The sequence below is a fragment of the Prinia subflava genome, chromosome 4 (genome assembly GCF_021018805.1).
Source record: "Prinia subflava isolate CZ2003 ecotype Zambia chromosome 4, Cam_Psub_1.2, whole genome shotgun sequence".
NCBI lineage: Eukaryota > Metazoa > Chordata > Aves > Passeriformes > Cisticolidae > Prinia > Prinia subflava.
Window position 1 is genome coordinate 60,637,604 of NC_086250.1, and position 23,948 is coordinate 60,661,551.

The 23,948-nt window shown below is 37.5% G+C and overlaps 1 protein-coding gene across 6 annotated transcripts in view; it reads left to right on the plus strand.

Moving 5' to 3' along the window:
• ATXN7L1 (ataxin 7 like 1) overlaps positions 1-23,948 on the plus strand; it is a 114,139-nt gene that overhangs the window by 71,596 nt on the left and 18,595 nt on the right. For 4 of the 6 annotated variants that reach the window (XM_063396887.1, XM_063396886.1, XM_063396888.1 and 1 more), the window contains 3 exons: positions 10,398-10,620; positions 18,235-18,518; positions 23,295-23,377. In XM_063396887.1, the coding sequence (XP_063252957.1) occupies positions 10,398-10,620; positions 18,235-18,518; positions 23,295-23,377 (590 nt within the window). Of the gene's footprint in view, positions 1-3,281; positions 3,882-4,200; positions 4,316-10,397; positions 10,621-18,234; positions 18,519-23,294; positions 23,378-23,948 lie in introns of those variants that run through there. The other 2 variants (XM_063396889.1, XM_063396892.1) reach the window with 2 other exon arrangements.

Below are 23,948 nucleotides of genomic sequence, written 5' to 3' on the forward strand. Positions count from 1 at the left end.
AAAATGTCTGGAATGAGGAAATACTCTGAATTGACAGTTATGCTGCGTTTGTAGTAGGATTTGATAAAGCAAATTGAAACTTTAATGTAGGCTCACTCAATTTTCAAAACAAAAACAGTGTCCTCAGCTGGGCAGATCTGTATGGTTACATGGATTTTGAAATGATGTCAGAATATTCCAAGGGAATTCATTTGATGCCTGGGAATACCCAGGAGGAGTGGCAAACACAGAAAAACAAGTAAAAGAAATCATATATAGATTTTAGCTTGGATTTCCTAAAATATTATAATTTCGTAATAATGCTACTAGTAATAAAAAGAATTATAGCAATAAACCTTACTTGATTGTATCTATTTTCTGTTTTGTCTGAGAGATTTTAGCTCTTTGGTAATTTGGTTCCAAAATCCAAAGTTTCAGCAGTCTTGTGAAAATCAGCAATTCTGAGGAGACAACTTAAATAATGTGGCCCAGAGAACAGTATTGCATGTGGCAGAAGCACATTTGGAGCTTGTGCTGAAAGCTGGCACATGTCTACCTGCAGACCAAACAGAGTGTCTTGGTTTGAAAGACAGATATCTGCTAGGAAGGGGCAGGACCTCCCTAGAGATGGAGAATTCAAATCCCCTCCCTCCAAATTATTCCAATTAAAAGGAAAATTAAAGGAGCTTTCAGGCAGAGGTATGGGGGTAGGAATAACAGTTCTTTACTAGTATATATGACAAAACGACAAACAAACAACAACTACAGCATCAGTAATAAACAGAATCAAGAACCTTGAGGGCTTTCTTTTACAAAAAAGCCCAGAGCAGTTTGATCTGGGTGCCCCTGCAGGACTCCGAGAGGCCGAACTGGAAGGAAGGAAAAGTCCCGGGCTGGTGGATGAGATGAGGAGCTCTGCGCTGGCAGCTGGAGCAGCAGGGGTGTCCCGGCAGGGCTGGGCAGGGCAGGGCTACAGAGTAGCAGGAGAGCCTCAAAGGTCCGAAGAAGCAGCGGCGGTGGGGGGAGAGGCTGGACAAAGCGAGTTCAGGATTCCCGGGTACACAGCAGATGACGATAGATTTCCCAGGACGAGGCAGAGGCAGAGGGCAGCCTGACCGTCCTCCTCGGCGCTGAGAGCAAGAGTGCCTCCCCCTTCCCCAGATCTGTCTTTTTTGCCTTTCCCAAAGCTCATCATCTCTCCCCTCTGAGGGACACTCCCAGGGACTCAAAAACAATAGGTGTAGCCTCGTGCTGCTATATCCCTCAAGCACTCTTTTTGTTCTGACTAAGTAGTCATCAAGGCTTTTGGAAATTTATGGGAAAAAATTCTGTGAGAAGAGAAAAAAAAAACCCAAATCTAACCCCTAACACAGAGCTTATCCCGTTCCTTTGGGGAGAGGGACAAAGAACCCTGCATACAGAATGAAATGATGAGGCTGCTGGGGGGCAAAGATGCTGGGGGTAACAGAGATGGAGCAATTTACCATTCAAACCTGTGTATTTCTAGGGAAAAAAAATTCCATTATTTCTGTGCTTAAAAAACAGCTTGTTAAGAAATACACTGATTCACCAGGTGCTATGTTTGGATCCCAAATAACAGAACAAGCCAGAGGGTTTAAACAACAGATTATATACAAGTCTTGCAAAGATGTTATTCTGGGCTAATTTCAGTGAAGTTACTGTTTCTCTAGAAGTATTTTGTATGGAATGATAATATAGTGATATGTGATCTTGATATTGAATAAAATCTGGTGTTGTGTTTTTCACAGAGCCAGATGAAGAACATGTCACCTAAAAATGATAACCTGTTTTCTTAGAGTCATAGTACAGCATTGTTTTTTTCCAAACCATCTCAGTAGTCCCATCTCACTATGCAATGGCTTATCTTTTCTTAACAATAAAAAGAAATGGCATTATATATTTTTGGATTAAGTAAAACATTAAAGAAACATTAAACATTTCTGGTTTATGATAGATGAGGGGGAATATTTAATTAGTTCTTAAAGCAATAATGTACATAAATTACTTTATTTTGTTATTGTTATGTAAATATAATTAAAGATGGAAAGAGAGATACAGTGAAATATTTTACCTCATAAGTATAAATAAATAAAAATGTGTCATTTGATGACCTTGAATGTGAAAGATCTGCCTGAGGAAACAGGTCTGTTACATGGTACGAAGCATGAGAGGATGACAACACTAAATTTTCCTCTGTTTTGCAACAATCTGGAGTGTAATTTATTTACGTTGGGTGTTTGAATAAATGAACAGGTGATTTGTTTATAAATTTGTACATTTAGACAAATAAAAGATTTAACATATAAAATCACCTGCAAAATTCTGATCTGTTGGCAGTACTTACCTTTGGGAGTACCGTGGCTTAATTATTGGAAATATTTTAGCATTTCACCTGATGTGTCTGTCCTAAGTTTAGGGCTGATACTGCATTTCCATCCTTTGAGTCCAAAAATGGTGGGAATGTGGGTCAGCAGGTAGTAAGGCACTAGTGCAAGAGGATAGTGAGGGCTGTCCTTGTGGTGTAAGCAGTGGACACAAGGTTTGAGGTGGTATTCAGCTCAGACTCTCATTCCATGTTGGACTTACCTGAGCATCTCCTGCAGCAGAACGTGAGATTTCTGTACATAAGCTTTCCTTGCTTTTCTTTGGTAGACTGTCACTCAAAAAAGTGTGTAGCCAAGATTCGCTTGTTCTGTTACTTCTTTTTTGCCTGGGGATTTTTGGCCTTGCTGAGCTGAGAAATAGACTTGAAAATTGTCATTTTTTGCAGTAGCAATGTGTCAGGTGGCAAATGCTGGTTACACGTGTGGAATTGTGTCATTACAGGAGTGATGAATTCCTACTTAAGTCTTCAATTCCTTTTATAATCAAGTTAATACCCTAAACCATTAATATCCCTTTTTATAGCTGTAGAAACAGGCCTTGACACTGCAGTTAATTCTAGGTCTTCCTGCTCAACGATGTGAAGACTGATATTGTCACCAGGGCAGCGTATTCATACTTTTATGGTTTTCCTGTCTGTCTGATACTTCAGTGATACTTTGGAGCTTCATATTTATATCTCAAAATCATTATTAAAGAAGCAGGCAAGTACCCAGAAACTTCAGTTTACATTTAGATAATTAATTGCACTATTTGAAGCATTTTTTGGAGTTCCATTTGACCCTTCTTTCTTTTCCTGCTTTTTACTCAAGTGGAATAATCTTGTTCTGGGGAGTGCTGTGTGTGGCTCTTTATGGAATTTTGTCGTTTTTAGGATATTTGGCCACGTAAATGTAAAATAATGATAATCTAGAAATTATTTATCATTTCTTTTATAATTGTCCTGACAAATGCCAGGTTATCCCATAAATAAAAGAATTTCCAGGAAAACATCAGCTTCATCCTACGATGTTGTACACAAACACTCTTCTTTCTTGGATCAAGAAAGTAAAAATTCGGTATCTTCTTCTAAATATACACTTGTGGGTTTTGCTGCTTTTAATTTTGCACTTCAGTTCATTTCTGCAGTTACTTGAGTTGTATCAACAATTATTAAAAAAAACCAAAACAAAACCAAGGAAAAAAAAGAAAAAAAACCCCTGCAGCCGTTTTCAGCTCGTGTTGTTCTTGGCATGGGTTCAGTTCTGGTGTCCAACTGGTAGGACCGAAACTTGGTGCTTAACAAGTGCCTGTAGTCAAAACAGTTGGTGTGTGCGAGCACAGATCTGGTATTTGCTGCGGCAGGTCATCTGCCGGATTTTTCCCCGTGTGCAGAATACCTAATCACGTTGCTGTGCTTCTCTGACGGCATCTGTGGCAATGTGAATCGCTTCACGTTCCAAAAGTACATGTTTACAGTCGTCGTAGAATCAGATTAAGTTGGCAGCCTGCTCCTCTCTGTAAGTGGCTCAGTTTACGTTTCTTCTTCTAGCAGGATGTTTTGCATAATTTTGCTGATCCTACTCACTTGTAGACTTTGTGAAATGGAGAATCGTTTTAGTGGGTTTCTGTCAGAAAGCGAAGCTTGTGTTTATTGTAAATAAACACCAGCAGAACGGTGGCTATTTTAGCACTTGATAATTTCCCAATTATGTCATTTGACCTGGAATGAAGCTTGTGATTGTTGAGCAGTGTTTTATGCAGCGGATCAGTCTGGGGGTTGGAGCTGGCAGTTTATTTCCTTTGTCAGTTTACAAGAAGTATCAAAATGAAACCGACTGTGCTGTTTCCTTTCCAGTGCGCAGTGCAAGAAGGGTGGAACTGTTTGCGGATATTATTTCCAAACTTTTTCAGCTGGACTTGGAATAGTGTTTTGTCAAAAAAGCTGGTAAAGGTATCCTTCAAGCTTGCAACATTATGCTGTAGTTTGCTAACATCAAATACAATTTTATTTTTGTTTAACCTCACGTACTGGGTTTTGCTAGTGTTTTTTCAGACTGTGGCTGCAAAATGAAAGTGCTTACAAGGTGTTTATGAATTCTTGTTATGAACCAGCTGCCAGTTCCTGCACGATGACACATTTCTGCAAGAGTCTAGGTTGTTCATTTTCTGGTTGCTGGCTGTTGCTTTTCGGGCATGTGTGGGTTTTTTTCTGTTTTGGTTTTATTAGGATTAATGCCAAGTACATTTGCAAACTTTGAACTGGGATCAGTACAAGGTGGTAGGTTTCATTTACCATTTATTGAAATTGTACGTATATATTGCTCAACTTTGCACAGTGAAAGGCTGTGCAACAAAGCACCTCAGGATATAATGGAAATAGAAAAACTGTAATTTGTGCATAGGCAGTGTATGAGTTACCATGAGTAACATCATCAACAAGATTAGGAGATACTAAATTTCATTATCATCCCCTTAAATATTATAAATGGGGAGTAACAGTATTCATATTATGTTAAGGGCAGTTGCATCAGTTACTTTATGCCATTCCAAGTAAAAGGACGATGAACTCAAGTGTTGTGATGAATACAAGCTTAAAAAGAAGTTTTATTATTCTATAAATGTTTACTAGCAGTAAATGGCTTTCTTACCTTTCTGAGTTTTAGCAATTAAATTTTGTTTGTTTTTACCAGGAATAATACCAAGCTATAATCCATAACATTGGGTCTCTGAGTTATTCATGGGTCAACCTAAAATTGATTTTTGCTTAAGGCCTCTTGTACACAGGAAGTCAGATCATGCTAAAAAAGAGTAATGTTTCAAAATGACTCATGCTGACAAAGTTTTATTGTCTGTCTTCTGACAAATTGAAGGGGTTTTTTTTCATGTTTTGTTTCAAGTATCTGGGGGAAAAAAAAGCACTCAAAGATGAAAGACATATCTTTCTCTCTGCTCAAACTGGATCATTACATTTTTCCTCCATGATTGTCTGTCATATTGATGGAGAAGGCACTGACAGGGCAAAAACTTTTCACTTGATCAATTTTTGAGTAGCACATGTTGGGTGAAAATGTGGATGCAGGTGGGGTATACCAAGAAATGGGGTTTTGTTTCTAGTCCAGATTAGAGTAGAAATCACATAAAGATCTTTTTTGGTAGGAAACCACTATGTTTGACATATTTTACCGGCATCATATTTGCTATAGTGTCATTGTAAGGTTTGCTGTGAGCTGAGTGAATGCTTGATCTTGTATATGAGAGTCAAGGCAAAAATTTGAAAAGAGACTTTCTAGTCAGAATGTGGTTTTGCCTCATTTTCCCACACACTGTGCTTGTGGCTCCAGAGCTCACGTTGCCCCTCTATTGCTTTGCTTTTTTTGCTTGTGATTAGAAGGAGATGTGGCGTTTCCTGCAAAACAGCTGCTAGTATTCCCTGGTGACCCATCAGAGAGGATCCAGTGGAATTACAGATTTAAAGGCAGACCTAGAGGACTTTGGCAGCTGCAGCAGAGATCTGGGGAAAGGCAGGGCGTTGCATTGTGCAGGAGGCAGGAAGGAGGATTAAAAATGGAGTATAAGGGCATAGCAGAGAAGCTCTGGAGATTCAGGGACTGTTAGGTCTCCAACAACATAAGGACTTCACATCTACAAACAATTCAGATTTGGCTGAGAAAGCTGGACTATATCCATGTTTCCATAGGACATGGAGAATCTCCTGGAATAGTTTAAGATTATTTGCAATGCTACTGATGCAATTTGCAATGCGCCTTTGAGCTGTATGGAGCGCTGGGCTTTTGGACACTTGCCATTGAATAGAAAAAATAACAGATATTGATCTGAAATTGATTCTGTAGAAAGTGAGGTAATTCAGTGAGAGTTAAACTTTCCTCTGAGATTAATGCCATTAATACATTAACTGTTTGACAGCAGAAGTCACATGTTGCTTCTCAGTTGCTTGCTGTGGCTGCGCTGACACATCTGAGTGGTTGCAGAAGGATTAATGTGGTAAAGAGGATTGTAACTTTGGTTGTGCTCTTGTGCTCTTGGATTTGACAACACCTGGTATTTAGAAACAAAACAGAATATGTGTTCTTATTTATGGGGAACATAAGCATCCACTTGGACGTATTTAAATGAATCATAAAAATTATCTTTTAAACTGGAGCACATATTCATAGCATTGCTGGAAAGTGTGCAGAATTTAGGTTACTATCACGTATCAGTGATGATAACTGCTTTTCTAGTTGCCTTGCTGCATTTTATCATTTCTAGGGACAAAAACTTTCATTCTTCCTTAGTTTCATCAATGTCCACTGGCTGTATCAGTGGTGTATGTGAACAGGGACAGCCATGTCCACAGCTGTGTGAATAAAAGTTCACCTGCTCTACTAGATCCAATCTGTCTACAGATGCAAATGAGTGTAGAAAGTGTTAGACAGGTCGCTGATTGTCTCCTGAATATGTCAGTATGTGAATATTTAATTTTATCACAACTGTTTGACATGCAAATGTCTTTTATTGGCACATTAATTTATTGCATAGGCTGTAAAATTGTAGACTTGTACATTATGTATCACTGTATGTATGTATGTATGTATGTATGTATGTAAAATACAAACAGACAAATTAGTAGAAAATTTTCAAAAGTCAATTTGATAGAGAAGGTCACCACCACCCTACTTTAAGCAGTGGATTTTGACAGCTGGTGGCCTTCTTTTTTTGTCATATATTCCCATTATTTCTCTGAAACATATTACCAGTGTCTAAGGGTGATTGATTACACATACATTGTAAGGAATGAAGACTCAAGAGACAACCTGAGAGGTTCTTGAGAAGGAATATACCAATATTTAGTTACAATTTATGCCCTCACCATCGAGACTTGTCTGAAAATTCGCACCTTTGTCAAATACAGCCTCTTGCAACCATACTTGCCCAGCTCAAACAGGGGATTTTGTGCCCCTGTGGAGGGAATTACTCTTGCAGCTCTCCACTGTGCCATACCTGCAAGCTGCTGCTGCTGTCTTCTGCTGACACTGAAGTGACATTAACTTTGTGAGGAAATGGGCAGATTCTACCCGTTCAAGCAGTGTCTCAGAACACCTCTGGTTGAGTGGCACTGGCTATTTACATTCTTTCTCCTGTATGACTTTACAAAGGTCACATTTCCATTCTAAGAAATTTGAAGAAAAGCTGGGTAACGCTGATGATATTCAAATGTGTATTGGAGTCTGGCTAAAAGGTGGAAGACTTTCTGTAGCTGTGTTTGGGGGGAAGAGGGGAGTTTGAGGAGGTAAAAGGAAATGCTAATTATAGCAGTTGGCTCTGATCACAAGAATGACCACCAATCTGACACACTCAGCTAAAATAAGGGGTTTTTTCCTTCCCTGTCTTTTAAGTAAACATCTGCTGCCTAAAATAGTGGGATGGACTTTGTTATGTTGTCTAATTACAAAAGTTCTTCCACCATATTCTATGTTAGAGTAAAAAATCCAAAGTTAATGTACTGGTTTGCTCTTGAGAACTAATAAATTTAGAAAGTTATCTTGGGAAAAGCACCAAACATTTAGCTTGACTAAAAATCCAGTACAAAAAGACTGTTATAAAATAACTTGCTATGGCATGTGATACTTAATGACTTTAAAATATAAATTTAGATAATCGGTATCTTGAATGTTCGTCTTTCCAAAAGATTAATTTTGGTAAGAGTAATATATTTCATTTCCAAACATATCCATAGGGCTGATATTGATGGCACAGTTTACTAGAAAGCAGTCAGGCTTAAGAAAACCAGTAGCTGTGATGAAAATTGGACTAATTAATCCTAAGTTTATATAGTATGTGTGTGGCAAACATGTTTTCTCCCAAGTTTTACTTTATATATGGCTTGATTTTATTGGTAGCATAGCAGTTCCTTTCATCAGTCCCCAGGTAATTAATGGGAAAGTTGCAAATTTTGATTAGCCTACTTAAAATAGATTAAATAGGTGCTGAGAAGGTTGGTAAATCTTGAAACAATAACTGTTATTTAATAAAATAAATAGTCCATGAATGTGCATTTCAGAATCAAATATATAGCCTACATAGGTGTTACCACAAATATGAGGTGAAATGGATGTAAATCCACTGCATCCTGCAAAGGACTTTTAAAGGCAGAGGCTGCACACTGAAGTGTGTGGTGGAGTGAAAACTGGCAAATGATAGGGGACATTTTGGGAGTGAGGATAGATACCTTTGTATTTGAAAACAAATTAAGATGGTTTTGTTCTTCAGTTGCAGGACAATCTGGAGGGAATTTCAGCATTGGTAATTAAAGCTGTGAATGTGAAGATATGGAAATGCTTGACTTAAAATAAAAATGTTTTTATTTAGTCATTTTAGATCTAATAGAAACCTTTAGAAATATTTTTTAAGCATTTTTCTTTGTTCTTAAGGTATTTGCCTATTGCAAGTTAATCATGGATGAATCCTTTTGCTACTGGCAAGTTTTTACTTGTGTGAATGCCAGACAAATTGTTATGTTTTGATTCTCTGTGGGAAAATTTTCCTTAGTTGTCCTTGAAATATCAAACTAGCGAGTGCAGGGTTGATGATGCAGATACAAAACCTTCCCAGGTATTGGCAGGTCACTGGTGCTTCCTTAACCTGCTCTTGGCTGACTGGGTGAGGCTGGCCAAGCTCACCAAGAGTCCCCTTGGATTCTTCAGGTTGAGTGCTGAAGGCTTTAGGCAAGGAAAAACTGCTGCATGCTGAAAGAGAGACTCCAGCTTGTCCGAAGCACTGGGTCTGTGATTAATTACTGTGTTGGTTGTGGGGGTACCTGCCTGATCCTGCTGTGGTCTTTGCTTGGTGTTCAGGCACCAGCAAATGGAGTCAGTGCCAGTGAGCCAGCCCTGCTGACCGGAAAATTCCTCTTGCGCCAGCCCGTCCGCACCACCCGCTGCTGCCTCTGGCTGCGGAGCACCGGGGCTGGCTCGCTGCAGGGTCAGCAGGCTGGGGAAAGGGTGCCTCAAATGGGGCCAACAGGACTGCTCAAGATTTATACACCCCTCAAAAACCTCATAGCAAAGATCAGCTCCTGTCTCTTGTAATATTTTGTACTTGTGCTGAAGTTCATGGCACAAGCCTGTTGCTTGCTGCACACTGATGCAGCCGTCTGGCCAAGCACTGGCACTTGTACCCTGGAGAAAGATGTGATTTGTAAAGAATGGCCAAAACAGTCTTTTTACGTAACAATATGAGGGATAGGACATTTATATTTTAGAAAATATTAATAATGACCTAACCAAAACAATTTCACTGAGGCCTGTCTGTCTTGTACAGGCTCAGCCAGGCCTTGCTTTTTTGCAGTGCTGGAGAGGCCTCTGGTGTGAGTGTGAGTAGTGCTGAGCTCCAGATACCACGTGTGCTACTGAGACATAAACTTCCTGGGTTTTTTGCACATGCCATTTGCTCTGTGTGGAAAAAACCCCAAACTTTTACCTTGAATGGTGCTTGGAGATAACCAAATGAACCAGGCAGAGCCCGCCTTTCTGGAAGGGCTGGGAGCAGTAGACCTTTTGCTGCTTTTCAATCTTCTGTTGTTTTTGTTACAGTTTCTCATTAAAATTGAAACAAGATAGTCATAAAGTAAACTGCCCAATAACCAGGGCAGATGAATTCATCATAAACCATTATAGGAGCAATCACATATTTGTCACAGAGCATTTTACTGAGTCATCTTAGCTGTTACATACTCTCCTTTCTTCTTGCCATGAAAGAGCTAAAATACCAAGTACCACCTCACACAGATTTTCTGGTAGATTATTGCCATTTATTTTACTATTTTTTACATTTTTTTCAGAGCACTTAATGAAGCTGGTTTTGTCTAATTATCATTTGGCTTGATTATATTCACAACAGTAACGAACTGGTGTTCTTTAGAGTGATGAAAATCATTGTAACTAGCATAGAGAAGAACAATTTTCTCTTTCCTGACTTGTATTTTCAATTTTAGCCTATGACATGTTGTAAAATTCATTCCTTTTCTGTTACAGAACGAAGACACAGTTCAATGTGTAAACCTTCCCCTTCTCCAGCTTCTCCAGCCTGTAATTCCAGGACATCCCTAGTACAGATGAAACCGAAATCCTGTATCAGCGGCCATAACCCTGTCAGCAGCAACTCAAAGCCATTCAAAACGCCCAAAGACAATCTACTTACCTCCAGTAGCAAACAGCACACAGTCTTTCCTTCAAAAGTGTCACGGGATAAACCATGGTAAGTACCAAAATAATAGCTACCAAAGATGTTGGTGTTCAGAGTATCTCTCTATATATATCACAATCATCACTAAAATCCATATTCTAGTTTTACCTAAGTTTACAGTTTAAGCCTCTATATTTCTAAGGGAGGAAATTTTTAAATGGGGATATTTTTAAATGAAGAAAAAAAATATGTATAGGAAGAGCAAGAGGGACTGGATTACTTTTTCAATGTTCCATCAAATGTGTTTTTCTAAGATGCGTGTAGCAAATGAGGTATTGACCCAGTTTGCTATCTTTAAGGTCCATCTTCCATTACACTATCAGCCCTTAGAACTGATGCTTTTAAACAGTTTTAACAGGATAATTTTTGAAGAGTTCTTAATATTGGCTTAACTGATGTTCATGAAAACTTACTGGTTATAGTCAATTATCTTTAATAGCAGCTGCTGTTGGAGTTCATTCTGTATTTTGATAATGGTTGATGCCTTATAAGATGACAAGAAAATTCTGGCTGCAAAAATCGCTATTTTGGGGATGTCTGACATCATGTACTGTGATATATGTACACATGCAGGCTTTGAGACTGCCGTGCCCATCCTCCCATGATGATAGCAGCAGAGTTGCAAAAATATAAATGAAAACAGAACTGGGTCACTATTTTATCCCTTAAGAAACTGTTTTGTCTTCATTATCTACAGGAAAGATACTTTGTGATTAGGCCATTAGGTTGGTGACTTGAGATGTGAGTTCAGTTCCTCGTTCTGTTATGCCTTGGTCTCTTCAGCTTCAGTTCTCCAGCTGCAAATTTTAGATAGTGAGACTTCCTTTTTCTTAAGATTTATCTATTTTATAAAGATCCTTCGCTTTTATATGTAATACCTAGCATAAGAGGTCATGGTTTTAGGTAGGGTTTCTGGACACAGCTGCCTTAAAACAGTAAATAATTTAATGCAAACCATTCCCTCATGAGACAAAGAATAAGCTCAAATAATGTTAAAGGCACAGCTCATGCTTTCTGCCTGAAAAGTGCACAAGTTGGCATGATTTCAAAGACAGCAGCTTTTGCCTAGCTGTAGAATTTACCTTGCCCTGGAAAAATATATTCTTCCTATAAATCTGCACCCACCTTCTTTTTAAGCATGATGAGCATTGTGGGCAATTATAGTATAAAATTCTAGAAATAGGAAATCTGATTGGTTAGAGTATTCACTCACACCTTAACTAGAATAGCAGAATAGCCTCTGACTCATGTGTCTAAGTACCTCATTTACTACTTGAAACCAAATATTGACTGAATAGTGACTTTTTCTTCTGAATGTTGGAGGGGAATTTTGTACAAGAAAGGATCCTTTTATGTCTAATTCAAAGAAAATCAGAAAGGACTTCAGAGTATTAACACTATTGACTATAAACCTATTTGTCATCCTGTTACAACTTACATCTCCCCATTTCAGCAGGCTCATTGAATCTATAAACATTATCATCCATTCTGGCAACAGATGTCATTCTGGCAGTCAGTAAAAGCTGGAAGGGAACAAAATAACTGAGCATTTCCACCATCCCTTTCCCTTTATTGGGTACATCCTAAATATTTACTGATGATTAACAAGGTAGATTTAACCGTTTAAAACTGTTGTACTGCTCTGTTGATTGATTGGCAATAAATGACAGTAGTTGCACCCAAGAATTACATAATCCTTGCAGCCATGCTGGGAGATCATACTGCAGTTTCAGTTTGTTTTGAGGAAAAATGAGGCATATAGTAGTTAAAGATACTGTAATTACCACATAGCAAATCACAAACAGTCTGAAGCAAAGATCAGTGGAATTCTCTTGAAAAATGTAGTGTTAAATGCCTTTGATTATAAGACTTGTTAAAGAATAAAATCTGTCTGCTAATCATTGCAGGTTAGAGAGAGCTGACAGCTGTTACAGAAGAAAGTGCTTGTTACTATTCCATTAGAGGATTATAATATTTATTTAGAATACTAGAAAGTATTCAGCAGCTCTGATTTAAGGTGAAATTATTAATAAAATTTGTTATTTTTTAAGATTCTGTCCTTCATTCAGCTGCTGCACAAGCCATAGTATTTCTTGTCTTAGCTTTTAGAAATACTCAATTGATACAGAAACATTTGTTTCAAAAATGCAAATGGAATTCATGGTGTATCCAGGTGTGTTGTGGTTTATCATCCTCAAAAGCTTCCAGGTCTTTAATGCTTTTGTCTGTTACGTTGCAATCTCATGCCAAGCATTTATTTGACATAAGTTCTTGCAGACAGTTGTCAAATCAGCTTATTTCAGGAATTCTATCACTTTAATGATTGCTTTTCAGACCTGGAACAACCTTTGTTGGACTTGCCTGATTCTTTTTGTACAGCATCTCCTTTAAATTTTAGCTGTTACAATTAGAATTTTGAGAATGGCCTGTGCAACAGCATAAACCAATAGATCTATCTGTTGCTATGCCTGCCTTTATGTAGATCCAGCTTCTGTTGTTAAATTTGTTATAGTTTTGGTTGAGGCATCATCTTACCTGTTAACTAAGTAGTTCTTCTCTTGTTCATGTCCTGTCTTGTTCTAAGATGTGCTCCAGAGGTTCAGGTTGCTCCATGGCTAATGCTTTAAAAATCATTATTGGAATGATCAGATAAAAGAGATCTGGAACTGTTTCATTTGTCAGCTGCTGTTTTAATACTTCCCTTCTTGTAGTTGGAATATAAAGTATTATTGTGAATACATAATCCAGAAATATCTGTCAGTTCTGATTTTTTCCCTGTATCTCAGCCATCGTTGCTATTAATACAGCAGTGCTTAGAGCTGGAGCAGAGCTGGAGCACCACTGCACTGTGCACAAGATAAATGCAAACCATCATTTTCTGCAACTTGCAGCCAAGGTGGTAAGAGATATAGCAGAAGGGTAGAAACTGTGGAGAAAAAGGCAAAGAATTGGTAGAAATAACCATAATAATGAAGAAGTGCTCATAATTAGTAAGCATAGCTGAGATGCTTTGTAAAAGGCATTCCTGCAGCCAGGAGCTCTCCTCCTCATTGCTGACTTGCCCAAAGGCTACTGCTGCACTCGCTGCCACGCCAGCTTCTGCGTGCTGCCGTGGAGGATTTAGGTAATGCTGTGATGCTGCAGGGTGCTCATTTCCACCTATCCATGATCCTGAGGCAGCATAACATTGGGGCAAAGTGTTGAAGTAAGCTAGGGCTGAGAAACCAGCTGAAGCAGATCTCCTTGGCCTCCCTTCACAAAGTTTAGCCTGGCAGAAGTACTGAAAATGAAAAATATGAGATGTAATTGATGTGGTTTTCATCAACACAGAGAAAACTGCCTCTTTCTGTAAACAGAAAAAGATCCCTAAGGTATACCTGAGGGCAATCCTTTAAGATTTATAATGTCACTTTTCAAAGTATTTTTAATCAAATCTTGGCCTTTATTTCTTTGTATTAGGAAATATGATGGTTCATACTGAGGCTGACAAAGTGAAGAGAGTAATGACTTAAGGATATTTCTGTTGCAGCATGGAAGCAAAACTCAGCAGGGTTAACTTGGACCATATAATCTAACATTTAATCACAAACATTTTGTACATTTTAGAGGCAATCCCAGCAATATAGAATAGAGCAATGTTTTACATTTTTAAATGTTTGTGAATTTTGTTTCTCATAAATTTGAAGAGATGAATGAGTGGCTCAGCTTGTTAGAATGAATATAATTACAAATGACCAAAACATAAACCCAGCAAAATTACATAATAGGAAGGAGAAATAATTTTTAAAAGCCAAGAAACAGGAAAACAGAAGTAAAAGGAGCTACAGGTATGAGAAGTGTTGTGACATACTACAATTACTTTTCTTGCTTGCTGGAAGGGATCTACAATGATCATCTAGTCCAACTGCCTGACAAAGCATGAGAAAAGAGAAGGAAATGTTACCTTGTTTGAAAAAGAGAATGAGCTTCCAAAGCCTGTCATGACCATTCACTTTGTGTAGTCCTCATTTTTGAGCCTTTTTCTGCTTCCCTTTTAATTCATCCACACTGGTATTGTACCTCTGGTCAGCAACACTGGAAGCCACATTCCAGGATCAGTATAACCAGGGACACGTGAAAACTGTTTCTTACTTGCCATATCCCATTTTTAATATAAGCACAACAATACAGTAAAACCTCATATTGCTTATTCACAGTTACCACTAAATATTTTTGTCGCTATTTTCCAGTGTCTTGTTTCCCTGTATTTCATTGCAGACTGTTATTTTGTGTGTAACTTTACATTCAGTTGTATTAAAATCTCTCTTTGAGTTAATGACCTTCACCAAATGCTCCATACTGCTTTTTATAGCTTTGGCTCTTCATTATTTAGTTCCCCTCAATCCTGATTCCAACAGCAAATGTTATCACCTTTGTAATCTTATCTTTATTTCTCCAGTCCACTGAAGTTTTTGGTCATGTCATACTTGGTAATGATGGCTAAAAATGTCCCTAGCAAAACACCCCTAGTGAATCATAGGCCTCAGAAAAACTAGGTTTGAATTTCATATTGTTTAACATTTGCTTTTAAATCGTTCTTGGTTGTGTTTTATAGTGCCTTTCTAAAACTGGAACATTTTCATAGTTATGTTTGTCAGCTTAACTGGTAACCTCATCAAAAAGTGAAATATTTTTTTGCCAGAGTCTGATCCTCAGCAAAACCATGTCAACTTACTGTTTTATCGGTTTATTTTTATTAGCTTTTCCAATATTTCTTCCAAGACACTTTGGTTTGCATTTTCAGCATGGATGCAAGAGCAGCCCTCAGCTAGCTTCTCTAAGATTCCAAGATTCAATTAGAAATTAATATACTGAGACCCAATATTGCTCCAACTCTTTTGGAACCCATGGCCACATTATGGAGATTCCCTTATGTAAAAAGAAAAATCCCAATCATTATTTTTCAGCTGGCACTGTGCACTTACTGAAGGAATCAAAAAGCAGTAAAAAAAATCTGACTGGAGAGAGTTATCCTATTTCCTTCTTAGTGCAGAAGAAATAATGAATGTTTCTGACATGTTTGCTTTGGTAGTAACTTTTATTGCATTTTAGGTAGATACTGCTATTCTTATTAGAGTTTCTTCAGTCAAAAAAAGTAAACTTGTCTTTACTGAATACAGATTCTTTTCCTCTATTTTTTGTGTTTGTTGCATGTTGTTTTTCTGATTGTCCCTTTCAACAGCTGCCTTTAAAAAAATCTAAACAAGCTTACTGTTCAAAAAATCATTTTTAAATACAGTAAATAAAACTAAAAACCTGGGTTTTCTTTTTCTAACAAACTTTTGAAATAAATCCTCATTTTTTACTCAAAAAACACAGTTTAGGAAGAGAATTCTTTCTAACCATCAAATATGAATATAAACATTTGTGATTTATTTACTTTTTAAGACCTTAGTAGTTGACTCCAGTCACTGGTGCTGTGGACCTTCCAATTTGCAGTTTGGCTATAAATTCATCCTTATGTGTTATGCTAAGACTGAACTAGAGATCCTCACTGTTAAATACAGTAAAAGAGAGAGAGAAATTATAATCTATAGCTTCTGAAATCATAAATCATTTACTATAGAATACCAGGAATCCTATAGAATGTGTATGTCCCCAACTCTGGAGTATTTTTCTTTTTTCGTCTATACTGCAATGAAATGTGTAATGAACGTGGACTTGTTAATCTGTAACAAAATGAAGCAAAAATATTCCCTCCCCTGGGCATTTTTCATTATCACAGTGATCCATCCATGTGTGCCCTAGGATCTGAGATTCTGAACACTGCAAAACAGAGAAATCCTCTTCATTTTTATTAACTGTATTTCACTACTAGACCAGATAATACACTCAATTTTTTAACTGAATCTCAGTATTTTGAATTAAAATAGTTCTTAAAAACTGATGAGCATGAGGATTTGCTCATATGTTTTTATATAGTTTATGTGTAGTAGATCTGCTTAATGTAAAATTTTCCTATTTTCAGAAAATCTAATTGCCATCTGTTTAAAGACAAAAACCAAATAATTCCTATGCTGAGATGTTAAAGTTTATGCTTGCCATTTAACTTAATAAATTCAGAGCAATGTAAAAATGGAGAGGATAAAATCCTCCCTTTCATAGCTACATGTTTGCATTTATTGAAATTCTTAATACAGTTCTGATTTTGTGAGTAAGGTACATTTTTTGCTTAATTACTGGCCAGGGCTCTACACTTTACTGCAGTTGTTTCTGTATGCTAACTGCTATGCTTACAGTACCACAGGAGACAGAAGCTTTAAATAATTTCATTCCAGCTCCAGAAGATGTCTTGCTGTCTAAATCTTCATTCATAGTTCTGTATACTTATTGTTTATATCAATGTTTGTACATTTTCCTATGTTAAAATACCCTTAGAATAAAGTTTATCATCTTCAGCAGCTACAGAGAAACAGAGGTTTGTAGGAGCCCAGGAGAGTCAAGACTTGAGTTATTTTGGACCCTGTTTTGATGTTTTCAAAGTGTGTCCCATGGAGAATGGCATCTCAAAGTCATATTTTTCTGACTGTGAAAACTCCACACCTGTTAAACATTCCTTCTGTAGACAGGTGCAGCAAAGGTGCCATTTTTCAGACACAAAGGCTGAAATTAGGTGCAAGTTGTGAATGGGGGGATGTCCCTAACCATACATGCATTATGTTTTATTTTTATTTGAGTTTGTTTCAGTAGGGAGGGGTATATCATTTATATAGTAACTGGTAGTCACAAGATCTCCAGTTTAGGAGTTGTTGAGTAGATAAAAAGCTATCACTGGATATTTCCTCATGCAGATAGAACCCAGAAATGTTAAAATACTTTTGCAGCTGAAAATAATTTGTCTCAATCTTTTTTGCTGCCAAGTTGAGAAGGTAACATTTGTTAGTCTCACAAATGTGCAGTGGTGGTAGTTAAGTTAGACTAAGTGAGTTATTGCAAACTTTACTCTGAAAAGGCCAACTAAATTAATAATTATTAATAGTTAATAAATATTATTGACAATTTTTAAGTCCCTAAGATTTTATTAAAATACATTGTAGAATGCTCAAGTTATCAAGGATTTTAATACTTTTAAAAGGACAGCTGTTAAGATTTCTATACTTAAATTCTCTTTTCTCCTTGTTTCCAGAATTGGTGTGTCATTCAGACACATTTGAGCAAATGAATTATTTTTGTGTTTGTTTAAAATATTACTATTATTAGCAAACTGCTTTGTTATCATGGTGAGTTTAGTACAGCATACACATATCTGGTATGTGCTTGTGCTACAGGCATCAGGCCATATTTGTAAGGGGTATATTTTGTTTTGTACCAAATACTGATTTTGCTTATGAATAGTAGGGGATTGGATCTTTAAAAAAATACAAAGGTTCATTTTCATAATTCTTTACAGGCTTTACAGATGCCTGGTTTTGTAAATGCTTGATTGAACAAAAATAATCAATACTGGTACCAAGTATTTCATTTTAGTCTGGTCTTAAGATACTGTGTCATTTGCATTGTCATTTTTGTATCTGTGGAAAGGAATTAAGTAACCATAAATCTTTGGTGCAGAAAATACCACCTGAATATTTTTCTTTGATCTTGCAGCGTTCCTGTTCCAGTAGTCAGTCTAGAGAAAATTCCTAACCTAGTGAAGGCAGATGGTGCCAATGTTAAAATGAATTCTGCAACCACTACCACCATCACTTCCTCCTCAGCTTCTTCATCCACCATACCTGCTCCAACTTTGGTTAAATCTGGTTTGACATCCAAGTCAGTGCCACCATCACCAGAAAAGATTCTGAATGGCAAAGGAATTGTAGTTCCATCAATAGACAAGAAACACCAAAATGGCACTAAAAGCAGTAACAAGCCTTACAAAAGACTTTCAGGTAAGTGATGTTGCAGTTCACCTTTTGTAGTAGTCTGTTTTTCTTTGTTAATGCTTCTATAGTTCATAATGCAGCTAATAAAATGCTGGCTTTGGTTTGAGTTTTTTGCCGTAAGATGCTGGGTTGCATGTATGAAAATGTAAGCTTTCACATTCTTAGCATGTGTAAAGTATTTTCAAAGTGCACATTCTGTTTAGCTTGAAATTACTGGTCAAAAGGCCAAATAGAATTTTTAAAGGAAGTAAATTCATTAAAACAGAAAAGCAGAATTCTTCAAGCCATTATGGGATTTGATTCTGATTACAACAAAGGAAAATGCCTTGGTTAGGTGACTTCAGTCATGGTCAACTTGAGCAGATTTAAGACATTGGTTTATCCTCCAAGTAATGATTTTTTAAAGACTCATGTTCATTGTTTTTGATTGGGTTTCTTGTTTTGTTTTGTTTTGTTTTAGATATGAGAAAATTCTTAAGACATACAGGAAATGCTGGGGAAGTGTTAAAAGTCATAATTTCCCTTCACCTCTCTCCCCCTGCCATTCACATGTGAGTGGCAATGTTTCTAGTGTGAGAATCTTGATCCTTCTCAGGAAGACAAGAGAGTGGCATTGAGAAAATGACATTAACTGGGAGATGCCCTGGATGGCCTTAGGCAGGGGAGTTTTGAGGATGTAGATCCCTGTCCAAACCTGCCACCAAAGCACAGAACACCACATTGTGGGAGGGCAGAGGCTCTGTTAGAGAGGTTACCATCCACTGGGAGGAAGAATTATTTTTTGTGGAGTTCCCTAGAGGTGACCCATGCCAGCTGTTGGGCAATGAGGAGAGAATTTGCCCCTGAAAGCAGAAAACAGATTTTTGCTCTGAATGAAAGGAAACAAAGTGTTTTGAGGGTTTTGTTGTTGTTTTTTTTTAAGCAGAAGTAACTGACTCAAATTTACGGCTGAAGAAGCTGTGCAGGGTCTATTCATCAGCTGGCAGTACTTTGTGACTTGGGCAGGAACTTCTTGTGTGTACTGAAAGGCTAATTTTGCTAATGGCAGCATGATCCACATTAGATCGCCACTTTGGCACAACGTCACTTCACATGATTTCTAAATGTGCACTAGTTATGAACCAGTATAAGTTGTACAAGATAAATGCTTTCATTTCCAGTTAATGAGTGTGTCCTATTTTTTGCCTGAATATCAGGTTTATTTTTTTCATTTTCTCAGATTTGGCAGTTAGCCTGTGGTACTGCTACCTTGGCTGGATTTCAGACCAGTGTGAGGTGTTTGCTAGGGCTGTGTGGGGCATGGAACAATGCCATTGCCTGAAAGGATTCAGTACACTGATTGCTTTCTTAACTAGTTAAAGGTGGCATATAAGAAAACAGAACCATTGTTCATTTATAGCTGTTCACAACATGAAAAAATGTTACAAGAGAGTAGCTTAAGATTAGGCTTTAACCCTTACATTTTCCTTTTTAGGATCCAATATATTCTAATAAAAACTATATTTTACAGTTAATTTAGAATATTTCTTCCTTTTAGCCTATTATTTCCTGTTATGGTTTAGATGCTGAATTTAGCTAATTTAGTTAATCAATTCAAAATTCCTCCTTGAGCAATTGAAACTGTTAATGGTTTTCCTCATGTCACCACTTACTGCTGCAGGGCTGTGGGTGCTACTTGTACATTTTTGTGCAAGTGCTTGCAGAAATGTGTTCACAAAGGAGAATCAGTTCTGTAGGGCCTTCCTACAGCTTGCTGGCTTTTTCTGTGGAGATGGCTCTGGCACTGTTCCTTCTCTAAACTCTGACTTGCAGTGTCTTCTAGGCTAGGGGACATGGTGGAAATTTCTGCACAGGACTGATTGAGCAGCTGGATAGGCATGTGTTTACTTTGATATGGTTAACAAATACATAGAGCCAAGACTTTTTTTTTACAGCTCCTCTGTCATGATCAGATCTGTGATCTGCTCAGTCTTACTTCCATTGCCTTGAGTATTGATGCAGCAATGCAATAATTTAGGGATTATGCAAATCGTAGAAGTCCTGAGAGCGCTGGGGATGAATTGCCTGTAGATTGTGTGTCACTATGATGTATTCCTCTCCATTATTATACAGGACTGTGCAAAGGTTGAGACAAAGATCTTGGAAGGTCAATGAGATGATTCTTTGAGATATCCCATAATTTCATTCATTTCACATGAAAAGGATGAAACTGCAGCTAAGGGATTTAGGTTTCCCTCAGTCCGCTACCCTAGCACTGTACGGATGTTAATTTTTGATGTTCCCTAATAAGTTTGGCCAGTTTGTATCTGTTTCCTTCCCTTTTTAGCAACTTCTACTGTCTCTCACACCATTTCCCTGACTATGATTGAAGTTTGTTTTTTTCTTTGCTGAGAGCTGGTGGTTGTTTGTGTGATGAATGAACCTGCTCTCTTTTCAGGAGCACTGTCCTTGTTGAGAGAGAGGAAACAGCTTGTGGAACCACAAAAGACACTGTGTAGCTGCCCAGCATAAGTGGATCAGTGTTTCCTCGTAGCAACTGCAAAAAAAATTTTTCTTTTTCCTAAATCTTCCTTAGTTCTTGTTCTCTTTGGTATGGCATTACGGAATGCAGATGCCCAGCTTATGCCAAGTAAAACTGTTCTGTTGCAAACAGAAGCTCATGACAGTTCAGTTTTGGCCCTTACTCTTCTCATGGTGAGGTTATAACAAATGCTCTTCAGTTTGTCCACTGAACGTGAAGAAGTGGAATCCATTCCAGAAAAACAGCTTTCTCCAGCTGTGCCTGTGCATGGGGTCTGGGGCTTGCCACACTCCACATTTCCTAATACCATAGTCAGAAGCTGCATTTTGTCACTGATAAGAAGGTGATAAGTTTCATGTAGTGTGTTGCCCAAACCAGGCATGTCTGTAGCTGGCAATTCAATGTTCATGATTCCTCTGGTGCAGCCATAAATGCTTCAGCCAGGAGAAGTGGCTTCCTGTTTGTTCAGTATTTTCTGTTTCTCAGGGAAACCATTATAGTTTGTTGTTCAGTCAATGGCAGAGGCTTACACTCTTTCCTTTTATAACTCCTTATGTTGATTTTAACTGTACGTGCTTTTCTAATAACTGGCTTAGCTATAATCAGTCCTACAAGTCTTAGTCAGTTGGGCCACTTTAGTACCAGTCTGGAGCACTTTTGATATTTGAAGTGTTTCCCTGTTGGTCCAAAATAGTCCTTGCTTGGTGACTTTCAGAACACATTCCATACCCTTGTAATTGCCTTCAGGACTTTTCATCTGAAGGCATATTTATTAGTCCGTATTGTCTCTTTAGTTTGTTTTTTCAATTTGCATTGAAGGTTTTAGGTGGGTCATTCAGGAAACTGCAATAGGAACATCTTACACTCAATGCCCAGGAGTAACCAACTCCTTTAGTTCATGAACATATGTTTTCATCTGTAAGCAGAAAAAATAGTTATTATATTGAGTCATACACAACTACTTTTGTGTTTCTGTTGTGTTGTAAATGCCAAAGAAACTACAACTACCTATAACATATTCCAGCCTCTTTGTAGATGTCACCAAAAAAACCCATGCCAGCTGGTTTTCCTAAGCTCACTTTTTTGTATGGCTCTGCTAATAGGTTAATAATATAACTATTTCATATTTGTATAAGCATTTTTAAGTCTAGATAGCAGAATACATAAAACTGCTAGAAATTGTGATATCTGGAGGATAGCTGCTGTCACGATAAGCTACTTGTCCTTACTTTTCTTATTCCAGCTGTTCTACTTGCTGTGATGCTGTAACACAGCTGTGAATCACTGTCTTCCTCTTTGCTCCCATTTGTTTGTTTATGAAGGATTTTTAAATCCTCTGATTAAACGTTGTATTTGAGTACAGGGTGTTTATTGTATCTGAATGTAACACCACTGTCTAGTTAAAATGGGATTTGGCAAAGAGTTTATATTCCCCTACCAAACAAAGGCAAACCAGTCTGCCAATTACACCATAACTTGTCAAGGTGTATGAAGGTAATGGTAGAGGGGTTTAATGGCATAATCTAAAAAGTGTATATCCACAGTTTTGTTACAGCTCATAGTGCAAACTGTAAAATTATATTAACATAACCTAAAGGAGGTGATGCTATCTGTGGTATAGAATTACTAAAATATTAATGAAATTAAATATGCAGATACAGCATGTTAAATATTAATGCCCTTTTAATGTTAATCATGAGTAGAACTCATGTAAATGCCTTTTTCCGTAATCTCTGCAAATTTTAAATTCTATCTCTCCCTTCACATGGGGAAATAAAAACTAACATACATCTAATTTTTATAAAGATTTAGGGGACAGATTTAGATAAATTTTAGTTTTTTTAATGCCACCAACTGTTTAAAGCACTTGTAATAGCAATTGTGTCTTAGCCCAGCTCTGGAGCCAGAGCTGCAAATGCTGTATTTTATGGCCTCGGAGGCAGCTGGAGTTAGAGAGGGAACTGAAGTCACAGGGATCTGGCTTGGTCCTTTGTTTGGGCCACTCCACTGTAAGCAGACTTATTTCCATGAAGTCCTCGGCTGAAATCGTGCTCTAAATGGTTTTAAACATGCAAGGACAAAAAAATGCACAACTACAGGAGTAGTGCACATAGCACTGTTATGGGATGCTGGAGTTGGGATCGGTAGTTCAGATTGAGCCTGATTAAATTAAATTCTAACAGGCAAAAATGGTAAGCTGCTCTGGTTAAATCTTCTGTAATAACCTATTTTTTCTTGTTTCCCATTCTCCCATCAAACAGAAAGAGAATTTGACCCAAATAAGCACTGTGGAGTACTGGATCCTGAAACAAAGAAACCTTGCACAAGATCGCTCACCTGCAAGGTATTTTTCTTAGAAGATAAAATATCAGATGCTTTGTTATAGTTTAAATCCTACCACAGTAGTTTGAGAGGTCATACCTGCTCCTGTCTTACAGACAATGGGTATGGTATTCAGGCACTGTCTTCAGGTAATTCTTTTGTGTAATTCTGTTTCTTTGAATCAGAGCATCTGCATTATTCCACTGATATTTCTAAAAAGATGTTTTTCTTGCCATTTTATTACGCAAAAAGCATTAAAGTTTCATGTAGGAGCCCAATTGTTATTTTGAATGCTTCTTTTTTGGTTCATGTGTGCAACAATGTTGAGTATAGTCATTTCTTTGTAAAAAAAAATTACCATATTTTTGTATAATAAATTACTTGGAAGCTGCCCTTGTGATAGTAACAGCTTCTGTGTCAAAACGTAGCTGCAATGTGAGACATTTCTAATGAACATTTGTACATGTATGTGCTGCCTGTCACTAGAGATGATCAGCTAAATTTGTTTTAAAATGTATTCATGTTTTTAGTCAAATGAAATCAGTTTTTCATTGTAAGTTAAAAGCTACAATGATTATCTTAATATTTTAAAA